General features: G+C 59.9%; 2 protein-coding genes across 3 annotated transcripts; one reads left to right on the top strand and one right to left on the bottom strand.

Moving 5' to 3' along the window:
• Positions 1-66: 66 nt before the first annotated feature.
• On the bottom strand, positions 67-17,395 carry ABCB8 (ATP binding cassette subfamily B member 8). Of its 2 annotated transcripts, XM_005907796.3 has the most exons (17): positions 17,190-17,395; positions 12,122-12,434; positions 11,627-11,782; positions 11,450-11,544; positions 11,249-11,354; positions 10,397-10,558; positions 10,198-10,283; positions 9,982-10,079; positions 9,495-9,600; positions 6,183-6,216; positions 5,843-5,979; positions 5,556-5,650; positions 5,290-5,423; positions 4,675-4,822; positions 2,791-3,041; positions 2,011-2,139; positions 67-1,679 (listed from the first exon to the last, which is right to left on the bottom strand). In XM_005907796.3, the coding sequence occupies exons 1-16, from the start codon at positions 17,282-17,284 to the stop codon at positions 2,014-2,016; spliced, it is 2,142 nt and encodes a 713-aa protein (XP_005907858.2). In that variant the 5' UTR covers positions 17,285-17,395; the 3' UTR covers positions 67-1,679; positions 2,011-2,013. The 2 variants fall into 2 exon arrangements, with proteins under 2 accessions (XP_005907858.2, XP_070224985.1); XM_070368884.1 differs by having other exon boundaries at positions 67-2,139.
• ATG9B (autophagy related 9B) lies at positions 17,304-27,059 on the top strand. The gene is given in 16 exon segments (XM_070368887.1): positions 17,304-17,440; positions 19,779-20,418; positions 20,574-20,617; positions 20,761-20,825; positions 20,941-21,102; positions 21,648-21,789; positions 23,343-23,409; positions 23,412-24,096; positions 24,262-24,415; positions 24,550-24,729; positions 25,433-25,669; positions 25,831-25,964; positions 26,117-26,213; positions 26,410-26,536; positions 26,621-26,763; positions 26,920-27,059. Coding segments are annotated over 14 exon segments (2,772 nt in total). The 5' UTR covers positions 17,304-17,440; positions 19,779-19,868; the 3' UTR covers positions 26,749-26,763; positions 26,920-27,059.
• Positions 27,060-27,067: the final 8 nt, after the last annotated feature.

Here is a 27,067-nt window from a genome sequence, read left to right as displayed (position 1 = left end):
GCCTCCCCGTCCCCCCGTCGTGGGCTTGGCGGCCCGCAGCAGGCGCTTAATGAACACACATCTTGAAGGAGTGAATAACACCGTTTACTGCACAGATGTAACCAGCTTCTGAGGCTGCAGCCCTAAGTACGTTACCACAGGTCATTCTAATTAAACTCTTAAAAACAAGCTCTCAAAATGAAGTACAGCTGGGTTTATGACCCACTCGGAATGGCTGCAGGAACCGAGGTCCGGGTTAAGACTACGAGTGGCCGGCTGACTGCCCGGCCTTCCGTGGTCTCACTACTTCCCTAAAGGGGGTGGGGTGGGAATGGGGGACAGGATTCAGAGAGGCCACCCTGCAGAGGTAAGGAAAGACCTGGGATCTGGTGTCGGGAGATGTCTGGAGGCTGCTGGTGGAGCAGGAGCTGGCCAGGGCTGGGAGGGGCCTGGCCGGCCAGTGTGGACCAGGGCGGGAAGCTGAGACCTGCCCTTGGCTGCCCTCTCCAGGGAGGGATTTAGTGGCAGAGCAAGCTGGAGCCAGGCCAGGCCTGCCCAGGGAGTTGACCTCTCATCAGCAAGAAAGCAGGGCATCCAAATAGGCTGGTCGTGGCCCAACGGTAGCATCTGCTCCCGGACCACATCCACGGAGGCCGCGGGGGGACTGAGCCCTGGCTGCCACATGCACACCGGAGCTGTGCAAGCTGCCCCAGGCTGGCCTCCAGCCACAGCTGCCCGCAGTCACCCTTCTATGCCGTGGGATAAACCCAAATGGGCTCACTGGGGCAACCTGCTTCCTCACCCCAGGGTGAGACTTAGTGGGGTCGTCAGCCTGGACGGGGCTGTGAAGGGCGGAAAGCTTTCTGGAGGGAAGTGCCATGAGCAGAACTCAGGGAGGAGGGGTGACCAGTTCTGGGGCGACCAGGGCTGGAGGGAAACCCTGGCTGCTCCGAGGTCCCCTGGAAGCTGACACCCCGCCCCACTCACAGCTTTGGGGTCGCAGGCTCGTGCCACTGGGCAGCTGGCCTGTTCTCTTTCAAGAAGCGGCTCTGGTCAGACCTGTACCTGGGACCCTCTTTGACCACCCCAGGGAGGCTGGCTGTGACCGCTCCTCGTTGGCCTGATTTTCCGTCTCGCCAGCCCAAGGAGCTTGGCGTCAGCTGCTCCTTAGTGGGTTCTGGTGGGCGTTAGCACTGACTGTCCCCCAGGGTTGGGGGCTGGGGCCTGTGTCCCCCTTCTGTCACTTTCAGAGGTAGGTGTCCCCACCTAGAGGGTGAGGGTCCACGTTCTCACCAGGTGACAGGCTCGAGGTGCACGGGGCCGGGGCAGTGGGGAGACGGGCTGGCTCCTGGCAACCTCGTGTGGAACAGACCACAGCCACCCCCGCCCCCCTGCCCCCGAGCCAGGGGGCCCGCCAGGCACCTGTCCCATTCAGACAGCGGTGGCGGGGGCGACATCTAAAGGACTGTGTTACGGGGCAGGGAGAAGGGAAGCTGTGCCCAGGATGGGGCTGTGGGTTTGAAGGGTTGGCTCAGAGGCTGGTCCGCTTCTCCCAGGGTCCAAGAGACACGTTAAGAGTCCTTGGAGGAACTCGAGGTCATGGCTTGGGTGTGGGAGGAACGCTGGGGTGAGTCCCCACTGCCCTTCCCCAGCGCTGACTTGTAAAGAGTCCTTGCAGCTGCAGCCTGGACACCATTAAGCTGTCAGGTAGAAGGGAGGCCAGCAGGGTAGGGAGAGGGGTCAGGAGGGCTGGGCAAAGGGAGGGGACCCACTTGGGGCCTGGGAGCCCACCCCCTCCCCTGGGCGGCCAGCCCAAGGACTCTCAGCTCCAGCAGGAGGCAGGCAGCCTGGCGGCAGGAGGACAGCTGGGGCCAGCCTCCTTCCAGCCCAGTGCCTGGCCCGGGGTTTTATTCCAAGCAGGGGGAGCTGCCCCACCCAGCATGCTGGCTCTCCTCCTGGGGGTGGAGTCTGCAGGAGGCCCCCCTGAGCTGAGCTCTGGCCTCAGCCACAGATGCCTGGCGGTGACCAGACCTCTCAGGACTTGGAGTGCCGGTGCCCAAGGACTTGGGCCGCCTCGGGAGGTGGGGTGTCCAGGGCCTGTCTCCGGATGAGCTCCGAGTAGAGCCCGCCCTTCTTCAGGAGCTCCTCATGGGTCCCCACCTGCATAGAGGAAGGAGGGGCAGATGGTCATCCCCCGCCCGGCCCAGAGCTCACAGCCCTCAGAGGACCAGCTCCTTGGGCTAGCCTCCACCTAAGCCAGAGCCCCTCCGGAGGACACAGCACCGTCGGTCACAGGTCGCGGCTGGCGCATCTGTACTTGTTAGCCGAGCTGGATTGTGTAAGAGCCTCCGGATCCCCCTGTCCGCCTTACAGGGCCTGGCGCTCCTCACCCAGTGCAGGCGGCTGGGGGACTGTGAACCGGGCCCCATACAGCCTCCGAGCCCCGCTGCAGACGCAGCCTTGGGGTGCTGCTCCATTTGGCCCTGATCAGGTTCCCTGGGCCCCCACTTCAGCCCCTCAGCCCTGGGGCCCTCCCCCAGCACCAAGTCCTTCTGAGAACTCTCCCCTGTGACACTGGGGGTCTCACTGCAGCTCTGCTCACTGCTTGCCCACCCCCAGGGGAAGAAACAGGGGCCCAGAGCGGCCAGGGCTTACTGAAGGGCAAGAACTCCTGAATCCACACGGTGCTACCACCAGACCATAACCCCCAGCCCCCAGGGTCAGGCCAGACCCTCCCACAGCTCAGCTGAGCCACCAACCTCCCTGTGTCCATCCCAGACCACCGACCCGTGCCCCAGGGCCCTGGTTGACCTCGCAGACACGGCCGTGGGCCATGACGACGATCCGGTGGGCTGCGCGCACGGTGCTGAGCCGATGGGCGATGACCAGCACGGTGCGCCCGGCGCTCGCGCGGTCCAGAGCCTCCTGCACGACTCTCTCGGACTCTGAGTCCAGCGCGCTGGTTGCCTCGTCCAGGATCAGCACGGCAGGCTGCTTGATGAGCGCTCGGGCGATGGCCAGGCGCTGCTTCTGGCCACCAGACAGGGTTGCACCCCGCTCACCTGGGGGGCAGGAGGTGGGGAGAGGGCAGGCATGATGCCTGGCAGCACCCTGATCCCCCACCCCTGTGCACACAGCGGGGCGCAGTGACGCCCGAGGAGGCCAGGCTCCACCTCGCACCAGGGCACGGCTCGGAGCCACGACAGGCCCGGGCCCACCTGCCCTGGCCCTGAAGCTCTAGCCGCCTTCTCCTGGCCTCCTGGGTCCCTGCTGGACCCAGACGTGGCTCCTGGAGTTCGGGTGGCAGAATAGCGGGAGTCCACCCTACCCCTGGACATTCTGGAAAGACCACATGTGGAGTCCAAAACGCCCACAGAGAACAGCAGAGGTGGCACACTGAGCACCAAGAAGAGCCTCCAGGTGACGACAGTCACAGAGCAGGTGCCAGAGGGAGAGGGAGGGCCAGCTCCTCCAGGCAGGGCAGCGTCCAAGGAGCAGAGCCTCAGCAGCAAGAAACACGGACCTCAAAGGATGGCTGCTCGACGGGGCAGGCTGAGCTCAGCAGATCCAGGCCTGACTGTGTCAGTTGCTCAGTCCTGTCCAACTCTGCGACCCCATGGACTGTAGCCCACCAGGCTCGTCTGTTCATGGGATTCTCCAGGCAAGAATACTGGAGCGAGTAGCCATTCCCTTCTCCAGGGGATCTTCCCGCCCCAGGGATCGAACCTGGGCCTCCTGCATTGCAGGCGGATTCTTTACCATCTGAGCCATCAGGGAAGCCCTGACTGAGACCTAAGTGTCAAGAAGAGTTGAGAGGGACTTCCCCAGTGGCCCAGGGGTTACAAGTCTCTGCTTCCACTGCAGGGCATGCTGGCTGGATCCCTGGTCAGAGAACTAAAATCCTGTGTGAAGCAAGGTGTGGCCAAAAAAAGAGAGTTGAGAACTTTAGATATGCCTGCACCATGAGAGGACTTCCCAGGTGGCGCAGGGGTAAAGAATCCGCCTGCAATTCGGGAGATGCAGGAGACGTGGGTTATCCCCTGGAGGAGGAAATGACAACCCACTCCAGTATTCTTGACTGGAGAATCCCATGGACAAAGGAGCCTGGCAGCCTGTCACAAAGAGTAGGACATGTCCAGCACCATGAGACATGCTGGAACATTCTGCAACAGAGCCAAGAGACTCTGGATAATGGACACGAGCCCAGAGGTTGAAGAGAGAACCTCTGAGAGGAACACACAAAGCTGCAAGCTTCGACGTGAAGATTCTCGTGTGATGCTACAACGTTCTAATGTTCTAGAACCACCAGAGCCCTCTTCTGGGTAAGTCAGAACAGAGATGTGCTCAACCAAAACCATCCCTGTGGATAAAAGTGGAAACACCTTTCATTAAAGGATAAAACCCAGAGAGAGATTGATTCCCTGTGCTTCTGGTCAGGTCTCGGGGGTTGACGTGGTGAACTCTGAAGAGTCCCCACGTCATGGATCATGTGTATCCCTGCCACGCTCCTGTCCCTGCAGCCGGCTTGTGCCTGAACCACCCCAGCATGGTCTCTGTCCCCGGAGAGCCGCCTCTGTCCCTCGAGGCCACAGTCCCGGTCTGGTCTCCCCTGAGGCCATGACCGCATTCCCGCCCCCCTGCACCCCCGCCCATGTGGGCCCCCAGGGCCGTGTGGGACGCCATGCCTGAACTCACCCACGATGGTGTTGTAGCCCTCCGGGAAACTGGTGATGAACTCGTGCGCATTGGCTTCCCGGGCGGCTGCGTAAACCTCTTCGTCAGAGGCGTCCACCTTCCCGAAACGAATGTTCTCCATGATTGTGGTTCCAAACAGGACGGGCTCCTGGGGGCGGGAGGTGGGGGGAACCACAGGAAACATCTCAACTCTGCTCCGAACCCCTGAAGGGTGTAATCAGGAGAGTTCTGGCCACAACAGGACCCCGTGGAGGGCAGGTAGGGAGGTTCAGAGTTACAGGTCAGAGAGAGACCCATCAAGAGCGGGGAGAGGCCGAGCTCGCTGCAGGACACAGGGCCCCTCGGGAAGGCGGCTAGGAGAGCAAGACCAGCTGGCCGGGCAGGGCGCCCTACTCTGGGAAGACGGCCAATAAGATTTTATTACAATTTGACCTTCTGGATGCCACGAGCTGTCAGAGATCCTAAAAAGACCGCCCCATGGGATCTCTTAAATTGAGGAACAGAGTCCAAGGCAGAGCTGCAGCAGCTGGGACCCGGTGAATGAACACCAGGACCAGTGAGGACAGCCCACCCGCCCCCCCCCTCAAGGGCCGCAGGACTGAGAACAAGCTTCACCTGGCTGATGAAGCCGATGACCTGGCTCCTGAGCCAGGAGGGGTCGAGGGTGCGCAGGTCCTGCCCATCCAGTGTCACCACGCCCGCTGTGGGGTCGTAGAAGCGCTCGAGCAGAGAGGCCACGGTGGTCTTTCCTGGGGGTCAGGGAGGGGAGGAGGGCATGGGTTTCCAGAGCATGTTCTGGGAAAGCGGGGCCCCTCCTGCCACACTGGGTGGTTCCAGGTGCGGAGTCGCAGGTGCGCGGGGGTGTAGTGGGCCCCTCTTACCTCCCCCGGACTGGCCCACCAGGGCCACGATCTTGCCTGGGGGCAGCGTGAGGCTGAAGTCTCTGAGCACAGGGAAGCCGGGGCGGCAGGGGTAGCTGGTGGGAGGCGAGAGACCCTCAGGTCGCACCAGGTTCTTGGACCCTTGTCACCTGGTCCCTCCTGAACTCTCAAGTCTCCCTGAGCCCTGGAGGGGGGTTTATTCAGAGGGCCACACTGCCCTACGGGTCCCCAGACCTCCCCCTCCCCTGCCCTCAGCCCAGAGAGGAGAGGAGGCGGCTGACACCGACCTGAAAGAGACGTTGTGAAAGGTGATGGAGCCGCGCAGGTGCTCCCGAGGCAGGCTGCAGCCCCCGCTGAGCGGGATGCCGGGGCTCAGGGTCATGTACTCAAAGACGCGGGCGCCTGCGCTCAGCCCCCGCACCACCTGGGGAGGGGTTCGAGTCTGGGGTGAGGGAGGCCTGGGTCCGAGGGAAGGGGCAGCATCTCCTGGCCGACCCGGGCGGGAAGAGCTCATGGCGTCCCCTTCACCGGACGCCTGGTTTCCGCAGCATGCAAGTTATGTGGGTGGCTGCGGGACTCCAGCCCAGATCCCGGGCCCACACCCCCAGACCCTTCTCTGCAGCTCACCTGCCCGAACAGGATGGAGAGGTTGGCCATGGACCTGCAAGGAGACGACGTGGGCTGAAAGCAGGCAGCAGCGAGGCTGAGAGAAGGCGGCCCGGAGGCGGAGGGGCAGGTCTGGGGGGGGGGGCGGGCGTGCTGAGCGAGGCGGGAAACCGGGCAGCCTGAGGCCAAACGGAGAGGCTTCTCCTGAAACCTGGGGCCCCTGGGGCCCCGGGACCTGGCAACCCTGGGCAGACCACCCAGTCCTGGGACAAGTCACTCCTCCCTTCAGAGCCGCGTTCTCTCCTGGCCCGGAGGGGGCTGACAGCCAGGGACTCCCTGAGGGCCGGGCTCCAGGGAGGAAACGGCCAGGAAGGCGGGTGGCGGGCAGGGGGCTTGGGCTCCAGGCTGCCCACAGCCTGCAGGGCGCGGGGTGAGGCCCACCCAGGCGGTTGGATCTAGGGCTGTCCAGGCCCGGGGGAGCAAGGCCTAATGAAGTGGAAAAAAAGGATGTTACTCCTTCCACAGGAAGAAGGAAACAGAAGACACTAGGCTGCAGGGGCGGGGGCGGCCGGAGGGACCCCATAAGAAAATTCCCTGAAGATGTTATCTCATCGCAGCTGCACCCAGACGGTGGGCGGCTGCCTCTGTCACACGGGGCTGGAGGGGGGTGAGTCACTGCTCCTTAGTCACAGCGCCCGGCTGGCCTGGCCGCCCGTGACTGTGCGTCTGCGATGGTGTGTGCAGGTTTTTCTAGAAGCAAGACTGCCTCCCCAGGGTCACACTTGTCCCAGCACCCAGGTAGGGGCTGGGGGCGGGGGGGGCAGACGGGGCTCAGAGCACTTGCTGGAGGGGGCGAGAGACACGGAGGGGAGCTGGGACGGGGCGCTTTCGGCCAATGTCGGGAGAGCACTGTCCACCAGAGACCTGTAAGCCACTAGGGCCTGGCGGGGGTGCCATGCGACCACTGGAAACCAGCTGCGCGTGACCCTGCTCACGGGGATGGTGTGGGAGGCAGGCCTCGCCCTCCCTGGAGGCCCCGCAGGGCAGGGTGGTGGCTGGGCCCATTCCCAGGGGGACCCAGACCCGGACGCCTGGCTGTGACCCTGGTCCATCTGGGCACCTCCCCCTCCCTTCCAGGACACCAGGGCCACCACTGAGAACCCCTCGGGTGGGGTTGCTTGAGGCTGCTTGAACTCCAGGCAGGCCTGCCTCCCTGCCTCCCCCTGCCGGACCCCAGGAGGAAACACCAGCTTCTTTACTGACACCCAGTTTCTCCAAGGTGGGTGGTGAAGGCTCTCCATGTTGGGGGGTGGGTGTGTGTGTGTCTGTGTGTGTGTTAGTCATTCAGTTGTGTCTAACTCTTTGTGACCCCATGGAGTGTAGCCCACCAGGCTCCTCCGTCCACGGGATTTCCCAGGCAAGAGTACTGGAGTGGGTTGCCATTTCCTTCTCCGGGGGAATCTTCCTGACCCAGGAATTGAACCCACGTCTCCCACATTGTGAGCAGACGCTTTGCCATCTGAGCCCCCAGGGAAGCCCCATCCTTAGCAAGGGGCCCCAAAAGGCTGGGCCAAGGGCCCAGCGAGCAGCCCCACCTAGCAGCCTGCGAGTAGCTTTCCTGAGCCTGTAACGGCAGTCTGCTAGCCTGCCAGGCCGTGCAGTGGGGAGGGAAGGAGCAGGTCTGTGCCCAGGCCACAGTGGGAGGGGCCCAGCGGAAGGCGAGTCCGAGGGAGGAGGGCTGGCCGCGTGCAGGGAGCCAGGGGTCCATGCAGGTCAGCACCGCGGGAGGGGCAGCCCGCGTTCCGTCTCTGGAACCCTCAGACCTCTGTGTCCCAAGGCCACAGGGGAGGATGGGGGTGCCCAGACCCAGAGAGGGTGTGAAGGGGCCTGACTAGGCAGCACTGAGCAGAAACGGGGGGATTCTGGTCTTTGTGGGACACTGGCCTGGGGCTGGGAAAGGTGGATTCCTTCTACCTGCCCTGCCTCGGGGTGAGCGCCCTCTGCCCCGGACGGTAACAAGGCCGATGGTGAAGGACTCTGGAAGAAATGCCCCCCACACTCGTGGGGGTGAGACCCGGAGCAGAGCAGGACACACAGACTGGGGGGATCGGGGTGAGGAGGGGGACCCAGGGGGGCGTTGGGGCTGATGCCATTTTCTCCACATGGTTGGTGGTAACACGGGTCTTCACTCTCCAGTTACTTGTTATTTCACATTTACTCTATTTATCTAGCGCCTATTTACATTTTATGTGTTTTGGTGTATATGGTACATGGGGGAGAGGACAAAGCAAGGAGAAACGGAATCAGGGGAAGGAGCTGCCAGGAACTCAGCTTAGAAGGGGCGGGGGGGGGAGGAGGCCTCCCACCCTGGGTCCTCTCGTGGCAGAGCCGGTGGGCACACGGGGCCGGCGGAGCTGCGGACACGGTGAGCCAGCTGGGTGGGACGTGGAGGGGAAGGTCAGGCAGAGGGCGGGAGGCCAGCTCTTAGTGAGCGCATCACAGATGGCCTACCGTACATGGAGTCTTAGAGAAAGAAAGTGAAGTCGCTCAGTCACGTCCAGCTCTTTGCGACCCCATGGACTGTAGCCCGCCAGGCTCCTCTGTCCGTGGAATTTCCCAGGCAAGGATACTAGAGGGGGTTGCCATTTCCTCCGCCAGGGGATCTTCCCCACCCAGGGATCGAACCCAGGTCTCCCGCACTGCAGGCAGACTCTTTACCATCTGAGCCACCAGGGAAGCCCACACAGAGTCTTACTCAGCCTTAAAAAGGAAGGCAATTCTGACACCTGCCCCGACGTGGATGAACCTGGGAGAAGTCGCGCTCAGAGAAAGACGCCCTCACCAGGGACAGACACCGTATGAGCCCACCTACATGAGGGCCTGAAGCAGACAGATTCAGAGAGACAGACAGCAGGATGGGGTTGCCGGGGGCTGGGGAGGGGGTCGTCTAGGGACAGCATTTCGGTTTCACAAAGTGAAGCTGTTCTGAGGACGGATGTTGGTGAAGGTCACACAACATGAGCGTTATGTGATGCTAATAAACTGTATTTAAATACGTTAAGACGGTAAATTTTGTTATGTGCATTTTATCAAAATTAAACAAAAACAGCTTATCAAGGACACTTTTGAGTTGTTGGGAAGTTGAAGCTGACGATGTGTTTCTGAGGGAACAGTGAATGAGGTTGCGGGGAGCCCTGAGTGGGCACTGCTGGGAGGCAGGGGGCCCCCTCCCCAGCCCTGCACTTCACTGGGGGAGCTGGTCACCGTATCCACAGAAGACTGGCACCCCCTGCCCCAGCTGGGCCCCTCGGGAAGAGAACGGCCCACTCTCACCTCTGCACAGTCTGAGAGGCCACCAGGAAGGACATGAGGTCTCCCCCCGTCAGCTGCTGCCCGGCCACGAGGGAGCCCCCAACAAACAGGGTGCCCAAGACCATGCCTGCGAGGGGCAAGGAGAGGTGGTCAGGCAGGAGGGCGGGGGACAGAGTCTGGCCCCTGTGCTGGCCCCTGCCACGCTCTACCGACTGGTGTTTCAGCAAGTCATTCGAATCTCTGCCTTAGTTCCTCCTTTGGCAGTGAGGGGGTTGGGGGCACCTCACTGCTTCCTCTCCAGCAGCTCTGCCCATGGCTCAGATGTGGCACGGGGCCTGTGTGCCCACTCCCTGCCTGAGTTGGCAGCCTTCTCCCCTAGTTAGCAGACCAGCTACCTGGCACTCAGGAGACGTTGGCCACCAAGCAGGTGGAGGGAGGGCTGCCCTGGCTCTTCCGAGCTCACCCCGAGTTGTACCCGTACTCCCCCTGGGGGTCCCTGCTCACGCACAGTTGAAGGCGATGTTGGAGAGCCCCTGGAACAAGGCGATGCCTCTGCCCAGCTCCTCTGCCTTACAGCGGGACCCCTCCAGCTCCGCTCCGTAGCGTCTGGGGACAGAGGCCAAGCCCGGCCCTCAGGAAGCTGGCAAGGTTGGGCCCAGGGCGGATGGAGGGGCCTTTGGGGAGCACCCCCTGGCTCTGCACTCCACCCCTGCTCAGGACTCACTCCTCCTCCCGCTGCTCCATGGCGAAGGCTCGCACGGTCCGAACATTGCCCAGGGCCTCATCTGCCACACCCGTTGCCCTGGCGACCTGCAAGGGACCCAGAAGTTAGAAAGCCAGGATGCAGATGGGGAGGGGGACCGAGGAGCACAGGGCGCAGAGAAGGAGGGGAGCACAGGAGGGGAGGGCGGGAATTCCGATACCTGCTCCTGACACTGGCGAGACAGTTTCCTGAGAGCTGAGCCCATCAGGGTGCCAACTCCCATCAGGGCAGGCGTGGCCACCATCAGCAGCAGCGTGAGGCGTGTAGAGAGCATGGACAGCGACACCAGGCAGCCGGCCACCTGCGTGCAGCTCCGCAGCCCCTGGGCAGTGGACAGGAAGCCTGTGAGGCGTCAGCACCAGGACGTGGGGACTCGCCAAGCGTCAGATGGCTAGAGCCAGCTCCCCACTCCACTCACAGGGCGAGGCCACAGGTCACACACTGTAACCCTTTCCTGACCAGCAGGGTTGAGAAACTACGGACCAAGATCTCCTCCTCCTCCTCCTAATGCCACTGCCCTCTTCTGCTCCAGAAACTGAACCAAAAAAATGACCGCCTGGCGATGCCACCCAGGGCCTGCTAGGGAGTCGGTGACAACGTGGGGAGCAGAGGATGAAGAGAGGACATCAGGAATTCAGCAGAGCTGTCGCTGGCTCTCCTGTCAGCCGGCCAGGCACTCTGGGGCCAGGCCATTACGAACATCATGGCAAGCAGGGCTGGCAAAGGCTCTTGTCTGAGTTCTTGGGAAGGGTTTTCCGGGGGAGGTTGGATTTCACCGCGGGAGAGAAACAGCCTGTCCTGACCTTAGACACACGGCCATGAGTCCTCCCACCCGTGAATGTCCCTGTACCCTCATCCACATCCTCACCAGAGGGCAGGCCTCTAGCTTTGGTGTGAGCTGGAGGCGAGGGGACCCAAGACTGGGGCGGGGCTGGCCTGCGACAGTGTGTGCAAATGTGTGTGTGACTCTAACAGTGCCCCAGGCCAGGTCCTCCCCACCTGGGACACTGACCTGGGAGATGACGAGTTTGAAGGAGGATTTAAATTCTTGCACGTCCGTCGTCAGTCGGCTCACCAGCTGCCCTGTCTTCTTAGCATCGAAGAACTCGATGTCTTGGCTGGTGGCAGCCGCAGGTGGAGAGGAGGGAGACACGCCCTCAGGACGAGGCCCCGCCCCAGACACGCCCCCAGGCCCCAGGGCCCCGCCCCCTACCGGAGCAGGTTGCAGAAAAGCGCCCTCCGTAGATCCACGGCCATGCGCTCGCCGATGCGCGACAGCAGCACCAGGTACCCGAAGGTCAGCAGGCCCTGCGAGACAGGCCCGGCTCTCAGGGGCGCCCAGGGCTCCTCGCGGGGGCGGCAGGCCCCCCAGCCCTCCCTCCTGCGGTACCTGGAGGCCGTAGAGGAGGAGCAGGTGGGTGCTGAGGCTCCGGGACTCCGTCAGGAAGCTACCCGCGTGGTCCCTCGTGTACTTAGCCACGATCTCCACCAGCTGCCCCAGGAGCAGGGGGATCTGCACGTTTACCAAGGCCGCGCCCAGGGCCAGCTTGGGGGTGGGGGCAGCCGGTCAGAGGGGGACCACCTCTACCCGGTCCCTGAACCTTCCTCTCTCACTGATGCCCCCGCTGTGGGGGTTCCTATATCTCTCAGAAAGGAAAACCCAGCCACCAGCCCCTGGGGACCCTTGGACCCTGTACCCCAGCCACCCTGTGCAGGTCCTCCAAGGGACCCTCGGCCGTGTCCCCATGCCAGCGGCCCCAGGTCTCTGAGACTCAGCCCGGCAGGAAAGCTGTCCCCATGCGGCCCTGGCTGGGGGGCTTCTGCAAACCAGGGGTGTATCCTTCCCTTCCCTGGTGTTGGGAGGCGGGGCGGGAGAAGACCTCACCACGATGGCTGCCCCCAGGACCAGCAGGTGGGGGCGCAGAAACTGCCAGAAGAGCGTCCAGTTAAAGCGGGGCTCCAGGACACGGGGTCTGGAGCGGGCCAGGGGGGCCTCTTCTGCCTCACACAGTGCCACAAGGCTGAGGCGGGGGCACTTACTCAGAACCAGGGGGCCCAGGAGGACTCCCCCGACCCAGCGCCAGGCAGAGGGGCTCCGGACGGGAGCCGGGGGTGCTCGAGGGAGGCGGGCCCGGAGCTGGGAGCGCAGCCGGGCCATGGCCCCGAGGAGGCAGGCGCTGGGACGGCCATCGGAGGACCTGCAGGGAGAGAACACCATGATGGCTCACGGGCCTAGCTGGCCCTCAGCTGAGCAGCGCGGCGCCTGGCTCTCGGCCCTTGGCTCAGCCCTCTGGGGGACAGAGGCTTCTCTGTGACAGCTCCCCCTGGCCGTCTCAGGGAGGCTCTTAAGCAACCTCCATTTCTGAGACGAACACACCCAGTGGAAAGTCATCAAGTCTCAAAGGTGTTTGCCCCTGGCTCCTCTCTGGGATGGCTGGCCCTAATCAGTGACCACCTCCAACCCCTGCTCTTTCAGAAGAATGACGGGTCATCAGAGCTGGATGGTGCTCCCCTTACAGACAAGCAGCAGAACTGGGACAACGTGGGACCCCTGCTGTCTGACTCCAGAATCCAGGCTCAGGATTGGGTGTGATGAGCTCACAGTTACATGTGGGGAGGCCAGGAGTGATCCCAAGACTCTGCCCACTGGTCGGAAGCTTATCACACCCCATCACCATGTCCCCTCCTGGGCCTCGAGTGCTAACATGACAGACAAGGTATGGAAGAAAAGGGTGACGATAAAATCCAAGTAACTTGTATCTTGTCATCTCACATAGGCCAAGATCCCCCGTATCCTGTAGTTTCGGTATCTGTAGATGACAATGCAGGGTGACCAGCCTACTGTGCACCGCACTCTGCTCCGAGGTCCAGGGAACAAGAGGCCAACAGGACAGACCAAGTAAGGGCCCTCGTGGTGGTTAAGCTTTAGCGTGGGTGTATGAATATATATACCCTGACGCTAGGAAAGATTGAAGGCAGAAGGAGAAGAGGGCAGCAGAGGATGAGATGGTTAGATAGCAACACCGACTCAATGGACATGAACTTGAGCAAACTCCAGGAGATGGTGAAAGACAGGGGAGGCTGGCGTGCTGCAGTCCAAGGGATGGCAAAGAGTTGGACATGACTTGGTGACTGAACAACAAAAGTGTATAGGGCAGGGGGGACACAAAAAAGGCTAACAACAAAGCTTGCTGAGGGTGGGGGGGTGGGGGCGGGGGCCCCATTACTATCCCTTTAAAACATGTGGACTTGAGAGGGCAAGGAAGACCATAATCACAATTGCATTTTAAAGATCCTTGCAGAGAGGAGTGAGCTGGAGAAGGACAGGAGCAGCTATAGGGGAGGCCTGTTAGAAGTATCTGTTACCTGACCAAGAGTAGATGGGAGGATGATCAAAGATGCAAATAAGATTACTGATGAGGAGAGGCTTTTAAAAAACAAATGGATGAGAGGGTTTTCCTTTACCACAATGGTTTTTCCTATTTCCAGACCCTCCTAACTACACTCAGTCTCATCCTTCCCTGTTTCAATGAGGCCTGCCTGCGCTTCTTGCCACCTCTATGTGACATCTCCCCCCACCCCATCCACCTGCCTGTTTTCCACTGCATATTTCCTATCTATCCAAAATATAAATGGAAAAAATATATAAACAGAGAAGCTCACTGTCCTGCTCTCTGTAAATGCCCCACTTCCCCATCACACTATATATATTCCTTGGTGGCAGGAAGTCAGATCTTATTCACCACTGTATCCCCACAACACTTAGCAGAGCTCTAGTACAAAACAGAGCTCAGCAAATGTTATGTTTGTTGAGTGTATGCCCTCATTAGAAATGCAGAACAATCTGACAAAATCAACCCTGAATGTTCATTGGAAGGACTGAAGCTGAAGCTCCAATACTTTGGACACCTGATGCGAAGAGCTGACTCATTGGAAAAGACCCTGATGCTGGGAAAGATTGAAGGCAGGAGGAAAAGGGGACGACAGAGGATGAGATGATTGGACAGCATTATTGACTCAATGGACATGAGTTTGAGCAAACCCTAGGAGATGGTGAAGAACTGGAAAGCTTGGCATGCTGCAGGCCATGGGGTCACAAAGAGTTGGACATGACTTAGTGACTGAACAACAAGTAAACTGATTCACTGCTGCAATGTTTGTAAAGATTTAGACTTACTGTAGACAATAGTACGAAATATATTTTATGACCCAGCACAGTGAACATATGCATGTTGCAGAAAATCGAAATGCTTCACAGAACAATACTTTCCTTATTATTATTTTTTTTTGCCTCAAGGTTTGCAGGATCTTCGTTCCTCCACTAGGGATCAAACCTGAGTCCTGGCAGTGAAAGGCCCAAGTCCTAACCACTGGATCGCCAGGCAAGTCCCTCCCTCGTTTGTTTTTTAAACATGTATACTGTTATATTCACTTTCTTTAAAATTTCATTCATTTATGGCTGTGCTGGGTCTTCGTTGGTGCACCCGGGATACTGTGTGTTGCCCTGGGGCTCCTCATTGTGGTGGTTTCTCTTCCTGTGAAGCACAGGCTCTAGGTGTGTGGGCTTCAGTAGTCGCAGCATGCTGGCCAGGCCCTAGAGTGCGGACTCAGCAGTTGTGGCCCACGCGCACAGCTGCTCTGAGGCATATGGAATCCTCCCGGACCAGGGATTGAACCCGTGTCTCCTGCATTGACAAGTGGATTCCCATCCACTGTACCACCAGGGAAGTCCTATATCCCTTCTAGAGGGTCCAGACTCACTAAATGCACTTTCTGATCTATTGTGTTGTGACTTGCAGGTCTGAAAAACACTGCGCTATGAACACACAAATTCTAACACACTATCTGATGTCTTTCCTGGGGTTGTGCTCTCGTTTAAATAATATCGACACCCTTACTCTTTTCCTAAGGACTGTATTCAAGCCTTTTAATAATTTACCATGGCCACTTTCCAGCTTTTCTCATCTTCTCCACACTAAGGTCTAAGCAGTGCTTGGACACTGCCAAAAACTGGCGATTACGTCCCAGCACCAGTACTTCTAAGCTGCAGCTCCACCCCTCTTGCCCTCCATCAGTCAAATGTGCTTCCTGAAGGACACAAGTCCACATCCACCTGCTCCTGTGATCTACTGCCTGCCTGGCTCTTGGGCTTTCACTCTAAGATTAGAAAGGAATCAGTTGCTTCTTGTAAAGCGTTTACAATGGAGTCGCAGTCTCTGGGTCCTTTTCATTCCCCATTTGTGTTTTTCTCTCTTGGGACCAACATGTGCAGAGCAAATGAACACCAACATATACATATTCTTTTATCTCTGCTGAAACTATACAGATTTAGGAACCATTTTTGTTCAGTTCACACTGAATCTGTAGAACAACAGCCATGCTAAATGTCTCTGGACACTTAATTTTTGTCCACATCTCCAGACCAATCCAAGAATGAGGACTGAGGCCAGAAACGGGGGGCCTGATGAAAGTGAAAAAGTTGGCTTAAAACTCAACATTCAGAAAACTAAGATCATGGCATCCAGTCCCATTACTTCATGGCAAATAGATGGGGAAACAGTGGAAACAGTGACAGACTTTAGGGGGAGCCTGGTGGGCTGCAGTCCATGGGGTCGCTAAGAGTTGGACACGACTGAGCAACTTCACTTTCACTTTTCTCTTTCATGCATTGGAGAAGGAAATGGCAATCCACTCCAATATTCTTGCCTGGAGAATCCCAGGGATGGGGGAGCCTGGTGGGCTGCCGTCTATGGGGTCGCACAGAGTTGGACACGACTGAAGTGACTTAGCAGCAGCAGCAAAATCACTGCAGATGGTGACTGCAGCCATGAAATTAAAAGACACTTGCTCCTTGGAAGAAAAGTTATGACCAACCTAGACAGCATATTAAAAAGCAGAGACATTACTTTGCTGACAAAGGTCCGTCTAGTCAAGGCTATGGTTTTTCCAGTGGTCATGTATGGATGTGCTGCTGAGTCACTTCAGTCGTGTCCGATTCTGTGCGACCCACAGACGGCAGCCCACCAGGATGCCCCGCCCCTGGGATTCTCCAGGCAAGAACACTGGAGTGGGTTGCCATTTCCTTCTCCAATGCGTGAAAGTGAAGTTGCTCAGTTGTGTCCAGGTCTTCTCGACCCCATGGACTGCAGCCCACCAGGCTCCTCTGTCCATGGGATTTTCCAGGCAAGAGTACTGGAGCGGGTTGCCATTGCCTTCTCCTTGTATGGATGTGAGAGTTGGACTATAAAAAAAAGCTGAGCACCGAAGAATTGATGCTTTTGAACTGTGGTATTGGAGAAGACTCTTGAGAGTCCCTTGGACTACAAGGACATCCAACCAGTCCATCCTAAAGGAAATCACTCCTGAATATTCATTGGAAGGACTGATGCTGATGCTGAAACTCCCAACACTTTGGCCACCTGATACGAAGAACGGATTCATTTGAAAAAAACTGATGCTGGGAAAGATTGAAGGCAGGAGGAGAAGAGGACGACAGAGGATGAGATGGTTGGATGGTATCACCGACTCGATGGACATGAGTTTGAATAAGCTCCGGGAGTTGGTGATGGGCAGGGAGGCCTGGCGTGCAGCAGTCCATGGGGTCGCAAAGAGTCAGACACGACTGAGCGACTGAACTGAACCGAACTGACACCTGTGCAGCACGGTGCCCCCTGGTGGGGAGTGCAGACCTAGCGTGGTCCCCGACCCAGAGCGCCCCCCTCCGTCCAGCCTTCGCGCGGACACAGACGCGCCGAGCCTCGCGCCGGCACCTGGCCGTCTCTATAAATAATCGAGGCCGATCCTCCCAGGAACGACAGTCGACCCCCGGGCCAGGCCGGCCTACAGCCCCCAGCAGACCTTGCGAGAGCCCGGGACTCCATCTCCCGGCGAGCCCCACGCCCTTCAGGCGGGTCAGTATCCCACGCTCCCAGTTAGGTTTCGTCCCTTTTTACCTGACAGCCGAGAATGTCTGGAAGCGGAGGGGTAGCAACGGCTTGCCTGGGACGGGGCCACCCCGAATCCCGACTCGAAACAAGTGCACCAGCATGATGTGGGGAGAACCGGACCAGCCGGCAAGAGCGGCTTCACCGTGACCCCATTGAGGGCTCCATGTTGGCTCCGGCCCGCATCCCGACAACCCCCGCGCGACGCGGCGCTGATTGGCGGAAAGAAGCATCAATTTCACTGCAAGCTGTGATTGGAGGTAACCTCGTTCGCGCCTCAACGATAATTGGCGAGAGCCGCCTGTGGACCGCCCCCTCCCATCCATTTCTGGGCGGGGCCGAGCCGGAAGCGGCAATGTTTTCCGCCCGCCTCCGGGGTTGGCTCTGAGGTGACGTCTTGAGGGCGTGCCGAGTGTGCTCCCCCGCCCCGCCGGGTATCCATAGTAACGCGTCAGCGGCCGACCGCGGGGTTAGTCTCTCACGTTTGCTCTCAGAGCATTCTAGGTGACCCGGAATCTCCGGGGAGTGTAGAACGCTGGTTCTGGGAGACCAAGGGACAAAAATCGTTTGGAGGTGTTTTTTTTTTTTTTCCCCCCCAAAATATGTGCACGTGCCTTTCCACCCACCCTGCTCCCCTAGGCGAGTCAGAGCTCCGGGGACAACGTGCGTGCTTGCTTAGTCGCTTCAGGCTTGTCCGACTCTGCGACTCTACGGACTGCAGCCTGCCAGGCTACTCTGTCCATGGGATTCTCCAGGCAGGAACACTGGAGTGGGTCGCCGTGCCCTCCTCCGGGGGATCTTCCTGACCCAGGGTTAGAACCTGCATCTGTCTTCTGCATTGGCAGGCAGATTCTTTACTACTAGCTCGCCACACGCTGTGGCCACCACATATATTTGGGGAAAAACTCCCCTGGTGATTCTGACAAGCTCGCGCTACACCATGGTTTAGAACCACTGGCGCGACCCCAGAGCCATCTCCCTGATAGATGCCTTCCTACCGCAGTCAGGCTGACTTGCCTGTAGCTGCCACCGCACAGCTCTTACACCTGCAATTTCTCTCTTATTTATTTCTTCCGTGTAATTATTTGCTTGCATAGCCACCTCCCTACCAGGCTGTGACTTCCTCTTCCTCTTGTGTCTCGCTCATCGGTCCCCTCTTTCCCCTCTCCACGCCTGGCAAGGAAAAGTGCCCTTTACAATAACTTGAATTGGGCTGGTGGTAGGGAGGCTGTCCATTGATGAATCTGGAGTGAAACTGGGGAGGAATATGTGCCAGGATTAGTTTGAAGTTCGACTGGGTGCAGAGGGTGTATGAGAGGATCCTAAAGTGCATATGGTGGAAAAGTGAGTGGGGTGAGTGAGGTTGGGGAGAGACCAGAGGAAACCCCACAAAACCCATTTGGGCAGACGTGTCAGAGAGATCGTGGGAATTTCTTGGCCCCTCTGCAGTGTGAGATTACATCTGGGGACACCAGAAGTCTTGTTTTTATAGCTCTGCCTCCTTCTCTGGGATAGAACTCTGTAAGTCCTGAGCTATTATGACACTTTCCCTCCCAGGAAAGAAGCACAGGTTCCTCCTCCAAGTTCCTCCAGAAGACAGTCTGGAATGCACTCTGTTTCTCTCTCTCTCCATTTCCTGGGCTGGTCCCTACATCAACCCCTGGGCCTAAGCCCTGGGGGCCCTAACACCTGGGTGGTTGAGTCAGCACTGCAGGAATGGGCTTCAGTAGGAAACCTAATGATTCAGGACCTCAAGAATGGCGTTGGACAAGCCACCAAACCAGCTGTCTGGGCCTCCGCCCCCTCTTGAGGTGGCAACAAGGAACTCAGCTCCGTCACGGGGCACCCAAATTACCTGCCCTTGCAAATTCCAGACCTTCAGCTGCCCTCTGCTGGGTCAGCCCTGATGCTTCTGGCTGGGGCGGGGGTTGGGGGGGGCGGCTGGCAAAACTGGATCAGAAGTTGGTGGAGAGGGTTTCAAGAGGATGAATCAGTAAACATAATGGAGCTTCAAGAACCACGCTTTCCTACTGTAAAAGCTCCAAAAACCATCTCATATCCAAAAGAACCCCCTCCTCTCTCTTCAGTTCTCTCCTGTCCTCAGTTTCCCCCGACCCGACTGCCATGTCAGTCTCCCCTCTTCCCTTCTTTAGTACCGTCATAACAACAAAACATGCACACATTTTTCTTTTCTTTTTGGTTTCAAAGTGTTTCTCTGCTGATCATTCTGTGTGTGTGTATGTAGGGAGGAGAGAGAAGTTTTGTTTTGTTTTGAGATTAGGTATTAAGAAACCAAAGATGTACAGTATTGTCCTGGCCCCATAGCTCTAGCATCTTTAATAGGATTCTTTTTGCCTTTGCTTTGGCTGCTGCTCTCTGGCCTCGGCTTTAAATCCCCTGGAGGTCTGAAGGTGGGACTGTGGGGATCTCCTTCCGACCTCTGCAGCTCCTGCCTGGCCAGGTGTGGAGGTGGAGCCCTAAGAGGTTTGGCCACAGGTTGCCCTGGAAGGGGTGTGAGTGGTTGGACTGGTGCCTGCGAGTTGGGACGCCTGAGGCCGCCCCCACTGAGTCATGAGCTGTTGTTGTCACCCGTCCTAGTTGTCAAAGTCCCCGCTCAGCAACGCAGCCCTCTGCGGAGACGGCAGCAGCTCCCATCCTTCTGAGCTTTCAGGAGAAGCCGCTGGCCTGATGGTGAGGCGAATGGGCTGGGGGGGGACCAGGGGGCGGTTGGGGCGGTGGGGAGACCTGGGGCCTGGATCTGTGCCCCTCCTCCCCACGCCACTGCCTCCTCTTCCTCCTCCTCCCTGTCGGGGACCTGGGGCCGGGAGGGTCTCCTTCTTCTCTCTGTCCCCTGTCCCTCCCACAAGAAGGGCCCCTTCCTCAGCTTCTCCTTCAGCCTCGGGGCTCCCCTGCCCAGGGGTGCAGGCCCCAGGGGCTTCTCAGCCTTGCCACAGTGCCCTCCCCACCCCAGCCACACCCCCAGTGCAGCCCCAGCCCTTGATGACACCCGTCTCTGCTCCCCCTCTCTGGGGTTCCCACTCTGCCCCTCCCCCGGCCTCGGGGACTCCCCCTCCCCCACGCCGATGCCCCCAGGACTCTCCTGGGCTGCGGATAGGCCCTCTGATCCCCGAGCAGGATTATGAGCGGCTGGAGGATGGTGACCCCGAGGGGTCCCAAGATTCACCCCTCCATGGGGAGGAGCAGCAGCCCCTGCTTCATGTGCCGGAAGGGCTCCGAGGTGAGTGGGTGGGTGTGGGGCTGGGGAGGCCCTGGAGGCTCTAGGGTTGCCCACCCCCTCCCCCCAACCCCGCCCCTGGCTGGGCCTCTGGCAGCAGCTTGAGGGCATGGAGTCAGGTGAGCGCCACGCCCCAATGCTCTCCCTTTTGTGCCCAGGCTCCTGGCACCACATCCAGAACCTGGACAGCTTCTTCACCAAGATATCCTTTCTGTGCGCAGCCTGGCAGAAGGGGCACGGCAGGCAGGGGGATGGGTGCCGTGGGCTGGGGACTTGGTGGGAATCAGGAGGCATCCTCAGGAAAAGCCCATCAGGCTTCAGGCTGACTTCTTGACTTGCGGCCACATCTACAGCTACCACCAGAGGAATGGCTTTACCTGTATCCTGCTGGAGGATGTCTTCCAGCTGGGGTGAGATGTGCCCAGGGGCCCAGCAGGAGGGGTTAACCGACTCGGTGGGCCTGGGGCCTGGGGCAGGAGCCCACTCAGCCTTCAGGCTTGAGCACCGCTCTTCCTCTCGTCCCAGACAATTCATTTTCATCGCCACCTTCACAACCTTCCTCCTTCGTTGCGTGGATTACAATGTTCTCTTTGCCAACCAACTGAGTAACCGAACACGACCTGAGCCACTCCATAGCAAAGTGACCTTGTCGGACGCTGTCCTACCCTCCTCCCAGTGTGCCCAGCGGTGAGTGAAAGCCAGCGGGGGCAGGGGCTGGGGGAGACCAACACAAAAGCCTCCCCTCCTTTTGTTCCTTGGTCTAGATCATCCATTCTCCAGAGGTTTTGGTTTGAAGACACCTTTAATCCACTTAATGTTGGTGGAGAATACACCTTTAATACACTTAATGTTTGTTGAGAACCAACTCCCAGGGGCTTTTGTTCTGAGCATCCTATCTGCATTTACCTTGTTAGAAGTCAAAGCCAAGAACGGCTTTAAAATCTATGAATGTAGGAACACACATCCCGTCTGTGAACATGATGTCACATAGACTTTGGAAAAGTCTACTGGATACTCTTGGGAGAATGAGAATGAAAATGGCAGAAAACCTGAATATTAGCTGAAAAGTTCTGACCTTGCAGACACAAGAGTCAGGGGACCTCTAGGACCCACACTCTGAGAATCGCTGGTCTGGAAGGGCCCCCTCTCCCTGACCTCCATCGTTCCCCAAGACTGGTCTCCCTCGCTATGGGGCCCTACTTTGTCTCTGCTGTCTGTCTCGCCTCACACAGGATCTGCTCCAGCCCCTTCCTGGTCTTCCTGCTGATCCTGGCTGCTGCCTTCTGGCTGTTCCAGCTGCTTCGCTCGGTCTGCAACCTCTTCAGCTACTGGGACATCCAGGTGTTTTACAGGGAGGCCCTGCACATCCCCCCGGTGAGTTGGATGAGCGTGTCTGTGGAGGGGTGCCATGTCGGGGGGGTGGGGGGCAGAGGATAGGGAGGAGTGGCGGGCTGTGCGGACAGGAGGAGCCCCTGCAAAGAGGGCAGAAGACCTTTGTGACACACCTACCTAGGCTTAGCCCCAAATAACGCTAGGAAGTGGAGTACCACCCGTTAGAACCTGAGGTCCTTACTGTTGTGGCTCTTAGTTGATGCAGATAGTTATGGAAGATATGTACAGCCACGTGCCTGTGGTCCAGATGATGGGGATTTAGAGGGGTGGTTTTACAGAGCAGGAAGGACTGAGACCTGGCTGGGAAGGATAGGAGGTGAGATGGTGTTCCAGGCCCCATGAAGGAAAGGGGTGGAGGGGGGAGCAGTGAGCATCTCCGGCAGCGATGAGGAGACTGACCTACCAGCTTGCCACTGAGTGTTCAGGCCCCTGTCCGGGGGGCCCACCCCCCTTTCTGGCTTCTCTTTGCAGGAAGCTACTTCGTGGGCCCCTTCACTGTTCCTGGCCACACTTCGCTCTCCCCTCCTCCTCTTGGTCTCACTCCATCTGCCTCTGTACTTAATTCTTTCTCTAAGGCACAGCACAAAGGCTACCTTCAGCAGTCAACTTCCCTTGCTCCCCTCAGAAGTCCAGAACCCTGCCCTCCAGTGCAGCAAAGGGGAGAGGTCCTCCGAAAGCCCCCTTGAGTAGGGGAGCCCGAGCCACAGCAGAGGGCTGGGGACAGATGCAGGGAACGTCGGGAGCTGGACCACTGCTCCTCCAGGAAGGCGCCTGACCCCTTCTCTTTCTCCTTCCTTCTTTCTTCTCTTCTCTGCTTCCTTTCAGAGGTAGGGGAGACCCTGGGATGGACTGGAGAGGCTGGCCTGGAGGGATGTGACTAAGCTGGGCTGGGGAAGCTGGGTGAAACTGGGCTAAAATGAGTTTTGCAGCTGAGCAGCAAGTGAGATCTGACGGCCTCCCCCTGCCCCAGATGGGGATGTGGCCACTGCCTTAGGAAGATTAATCTGATGGAGGGGATGAGGGTGGGGGTGGGGTCTCCAAGCATGCCGAGGTAAAAGCTTGTGCGGCTTCTGCGCCCGGCTGGCTGGCACCCTAGGAAGGAGAAAGAGTGATCGCCTTGTTACCTCCAGCTGTGGTGTGCCTTGTGCCTGTAGGGCTGCCAGGACGGGGAGGGGGCGTGTCTGGAAGATCTGCTTGGAAGGGGCCGAGCTCATATACCTATGGAGTTTAGCTTATGGCGCGGGGGGTGGGGGTGGGGGTGGGGGTGGGGGGGGGTCCCTGGCGAGCACGTGACTCCTGGCCCAGGAGGGGCAAGGGCCTGGGGAGGTGCCCAGACCGAGGATGAGGTGCCCCTGGTAGGTGGCAAAGAGAGGAGGGCGAAGGGGCGGCCGTGAAAGGCGGTGGGTTTCCGGCGGGAGGGCCCGGGTGAGGCCGGCGGGGAGGGCACGCCGGGATGCCGCTCTGGCCACGCGGAGGGTGGGCATCGCGGTGGAGAGGGGTCGGGGGCGCTGGCTTCAGCTGTTGGCTCTCCGCAGGAGGAGCTCAGCTCGGTGCCCTGGGCAGAGGTGCAGTCCCGCCTCCTGGCGCTGCAGAGGAGCGGGGGCTGTGCGTGCAGCCGAGGCCGCTGACGGAGCTGGATGTCCACCACCGCATACTGCGCTACACCAACTACCAGGTGGCGCTGGCCAACAAGGGGCTGCTGCCCGCCCGCGCCGCGCTGCCCTGGGGCGGCGGCGCGGCCTTCCTCAGCCGCGGCCTGGCGCTCAACGTCGACCTGCTGCTCTTCCGCGGGCCCTTCTCGCTCTTCCGCGGCGGCTGGGAGCTGCCCGACTCCTACAAGCGCGGCGACCGGCGGGCCGCCCTGGCCGCGCGCTGGCGGCGCACGGTGTTACTGCTGGCGGCCGCGAACCTGGCGCTGAGCCCGCTGGTGCTGGCTTGGCAGGTGCTGCACGCCTTCTACAGCCACGCCGAGCTGCTGCGGCGCGAGCCCGGCGCGCTGGGGACTCGCCGCTGGTCCCGCCTGGCCCGCCTGCAGCTGCGCCACTTCAACGAGCTGCCGCACGAGCTGCGCGCGCGGCTGGCCCGCGCCTACCGCCCGGCCGCCGCCTTCCTGCGCGCCGCCGCGCCCCCCGCGCCCCTGCTGGCGCTGCTGGCCCGCCAGCTCGTCTTCTTCGCCGGCGCGCCCTTAGCTGCGCTGCTCGTGCTCACCGTGTACGACGAGGACGTGCTCGCCGTGGAGCACGTGCTCACCGCCATGACCGCGCTCGGGATCGCGGCCACCGTGGCCAGGTGCGATGGCAGAGAGCCGGGAAGGGGGCCCTTTTCCTCGGTCCTGGGTCGGAGCCTCCGCGCACCCCTCCCTCTCCCCACCCCGCTAATGTACCCCCACCCCACCCCCGCACATCCTCTGAACCGCAGGCCCCCTTCTTTCCCCACCCCGATCCCGCCCTCTAGGTCTTTCATTCCGGATGAGCAAGGCCAAGGCCGTTCGCCGCAGCTCCTGCTGCAGGCGGCCTTGGCCCACATGCACTACCTCCCCGAGGAGACCGGCCCTGCCGGCAGGACCAGCTCTTACAGGCAGATGGCGCGGCTGTTGCAATACCGAGCTGTGAGGGTCACGCCGGAAGCGGCGCTGCGGGGCATTTTGGCTGCCCGCCGGGGTCTGGGGGTGGGCCCCCGGAGTGACGGGGTTGGAGGTTGCCCTCAGCAAGCCCTTCTCGGCCTCGGGCCTGCTTTCTCCAGGTCTCCCTGGTGGAGGAGCTCCTGTCCCCTGTCCTCACCCCCTTGTTTCTGATCTTCTGGTTTCGGCCCCGAGCCTTGGAGATTATCGACTTCTTTCGGCACTTTACTGTGGATGTGGCTGGGGTCGGCGACATCTGCTCCTTTGCCCTTATGGACGTGAAGCGGCACGGCCACCCGCAGGTGAGAGCCTGTCCCCGGAGGTGCTGGGTAGGTAGGTTGGGTAGGCGTTGGCTTGCCTCACTGGAAGCAGAACTGGGTTCCACCCCCACCTTCACTGCTTGGCACCTGCAACCTCGAGCTCCTCACGTCACTTTCCTGAGCCCTCATTTCTCAAATGCCGGCAATGACTAGCCAGTGCTTGGGGCTCTTAGGAGGGTCACGTGAGATGACAGGTGGAGAGCCCTAAGAGGGTGCCCAGCACCATCACACACCAGTAAATGGGAGCACAGACCACCGGAGAGAAACGGCTCGGTCAGTGGATGGGACTGGGGTACGGATGGGTTTCCTGACCAAGGCTGTCGCGCCAGTAGTGGTAGCCAGTGTGCATGGGCCGGCAAAACACTAAGCCCATGTCCTACGCTAGCGCTGGGTCTGGACCCGGGTCCTGCCCTCCGGCTGTGTTTTTTTTGGTTGATCTTGAACTCATCCCCTTGTGGCCTCCATCCTTTCGCCCTGGGTTAGTGTTTCCTGTCCTGCCTACCCCACGAGGCCCCCACCACAGCTATCCAAGTGGAGTTGGCTGGAGTTCCCTGGTGGCCTAGTGGTCAGGCTTCAGCGCTTTCACTACCAGGGCCCCCGGTTCAATCCCTGGCCGGGGATCTGAGATCCTGCAAGCTGTACTGCACGATCGTGGCAGCACGTGAAGGGCCATCGTTCCTTTTAGTGGCTCTCCGAGGGACAGACCGAGGCCTCACTGTCTCAGCGCGCTGAGGATGGGAAGACGGAACTCTCCTTGATGAGGTTCTCCCTGGTTCACCCACAATGGCGCCCCCCAGGCCACAGCTCCAAGTTCCTGGGACACCTGCGAGGCCGGGTGCAGCAAGACGCAGCCTCCTGGGGCGCCAGCTCGCTGCGCAGCCCCCCTGCCCCCGGGACCCTCGGCAACTCTCCCTCCCCTCTGGTGAGTCGGAGCCGGGCCTGCCCGTCTGCTCCCCCGTCCCCACCACCCTCGGCCTCACCCCTTTATTAGCCTGCTCGCTGGTGCCGTCTGCTCTCCTGCCTTCCCAGACCTCCTCCCTCTCCTCTGTCCTCTCTCCGGATCCTCTCTCCTCTCGCTCCCAGCCAGAGGCCTTCCTGGCCAACCTCTTGGTGCAGCCCCTCCGGCCTCCTCAAGACCTCAGCCCCACAGCCCCCTGCCCGGCCGCAGCCACGGCCAGCCTCCTGGCCTCCCTTTCCCGAATTACCCAGGACTCAAGGTGAGGGGTGGGGGCCTGAGATGCCGGGAACAAGGGGTGGGGCTGATCCTCCAGGAGAAGGGGCACTGGAGTGGGGGGTGATGTGGAAGGGGAGTTGAAGCCAGGCTCTCCCTGGGGGATTGTGCGTGTCTTCATGGCGCCCTCTGTTCTAGCTGTGTGTCCCCGGGAGGCACTGGGGGCCAGAAGCTGGCCCAGCTCCCAGAGCTTGCATCTGCTGAGATGAGTCTCCATGCCATCTACCTGCACCAGGTGAGCAGAGGGGGTGCCAAAAAGAGACGGGGAGGGAGGAGGCAGCTGAACAAAGGGGAGAGTGTGGAGGGGCTGGAGTGTAAGGAGTTTAGTCAACAGGAGCTGGGGGAGGAGGTGTCGACAGCCTCTGCACCTGGCCTGGGGCTGAGCCTCACACCGGGACAGGAGGGAGGCCTCTCATCTTCTCCCTTCCTAGCTCCGTCAGCAGCAGCAGCAGCAGGAACTGTGGGGCGAGGCCTCAGCCTCCCCGCTGTCCCGGGCCTGGCCCAGCCCCCCACAGAGCCTCTCTCCAGATGAGGAGAAGCCATGCTGGTCCAGTGATGGTGAGGCGGTTGGCTGTGCAGGGGACAGACGCTGGGGAGCTGCGGCCACCATGGCCTTTCCCAACTCATGGCCTTTCTCACCAGGCTCCAGTCCCGCCTCCAGCCCCAGACAGCAGTGGAGTGCCCAGAGGACCCAGAGTTCGTTTCCTGGAGGGTTCCAGGAGCCCACAGACACCCAGAAGGAGCCTGGCCAGGCTACTAGCACTGACTGAGTGGGCTCCTCGGGGGTCAGTATCGTCTCACGGGGCTGGAGGAATTGGTAGGATATTGGGTGGTGTCAGACTTGGAGGGGCGGGAAGAGTGGTGGCAATTTGGGGTGACAGGGGGTTCATCTCTGGAACCTGAACCCCTGGACTGCCTGCCAAGAGCTTTTCCTCCCCCAGGCTCCCTGGCTTCTCCAGTCACAGGAGATCGGGCGAGGCGGAGTGGAAAGGCACGCCAAGCCCTCTTTCAAGACCCCCACGGGTGCTTAGTTGGGCAGGACTTGGGAGTCATTGACGAACTCGCCCAGAGCACAGAGGAACGGTAGGA

This window comes from Bos mutus, chromosome 4 (assembly GCF_027580195.1).
Source record: "Bos mutus isolate GX-2022 chromosome 4, NWIPB_WYAK_1.1, whole genome shotgun sequence".
Lineage (NCBI taxonomy): Eukaryota > Metazoa > Chordata > Mammalia > Artiodactyla > Bovidae > Bos > Bos mutus.
This window is presented reverse-complemented; position numbering and strand designations above follow the sequence as displayed.

Excerpts from the sequence above, each read along its gene's own strand:
- ABCB8 (XM_070368884.1), bottom strand. The coding sequence starts at position 17,284 with ATGCTGGTGCACTTGTTTCGAGTCGGGATTCGGGGTGGCCCCGTCCCA. Across the intron at positions 10,080-10,197 it reads ATGGAGCAGCGGGAGGAGGA|ACGCTACGGAGCGGAGCTGG; the intron begins GTGAGTCCTGAG and ends CTCTGTCCCCAG. Across the intron at positions 3,042-4,674 it reads GGGCTACAACACCATCGTGG|GTGAGCGGGGTGCAACCCTG; the intron begins GTGAGTTCAGGC and ends CCTGCCCCCCAG.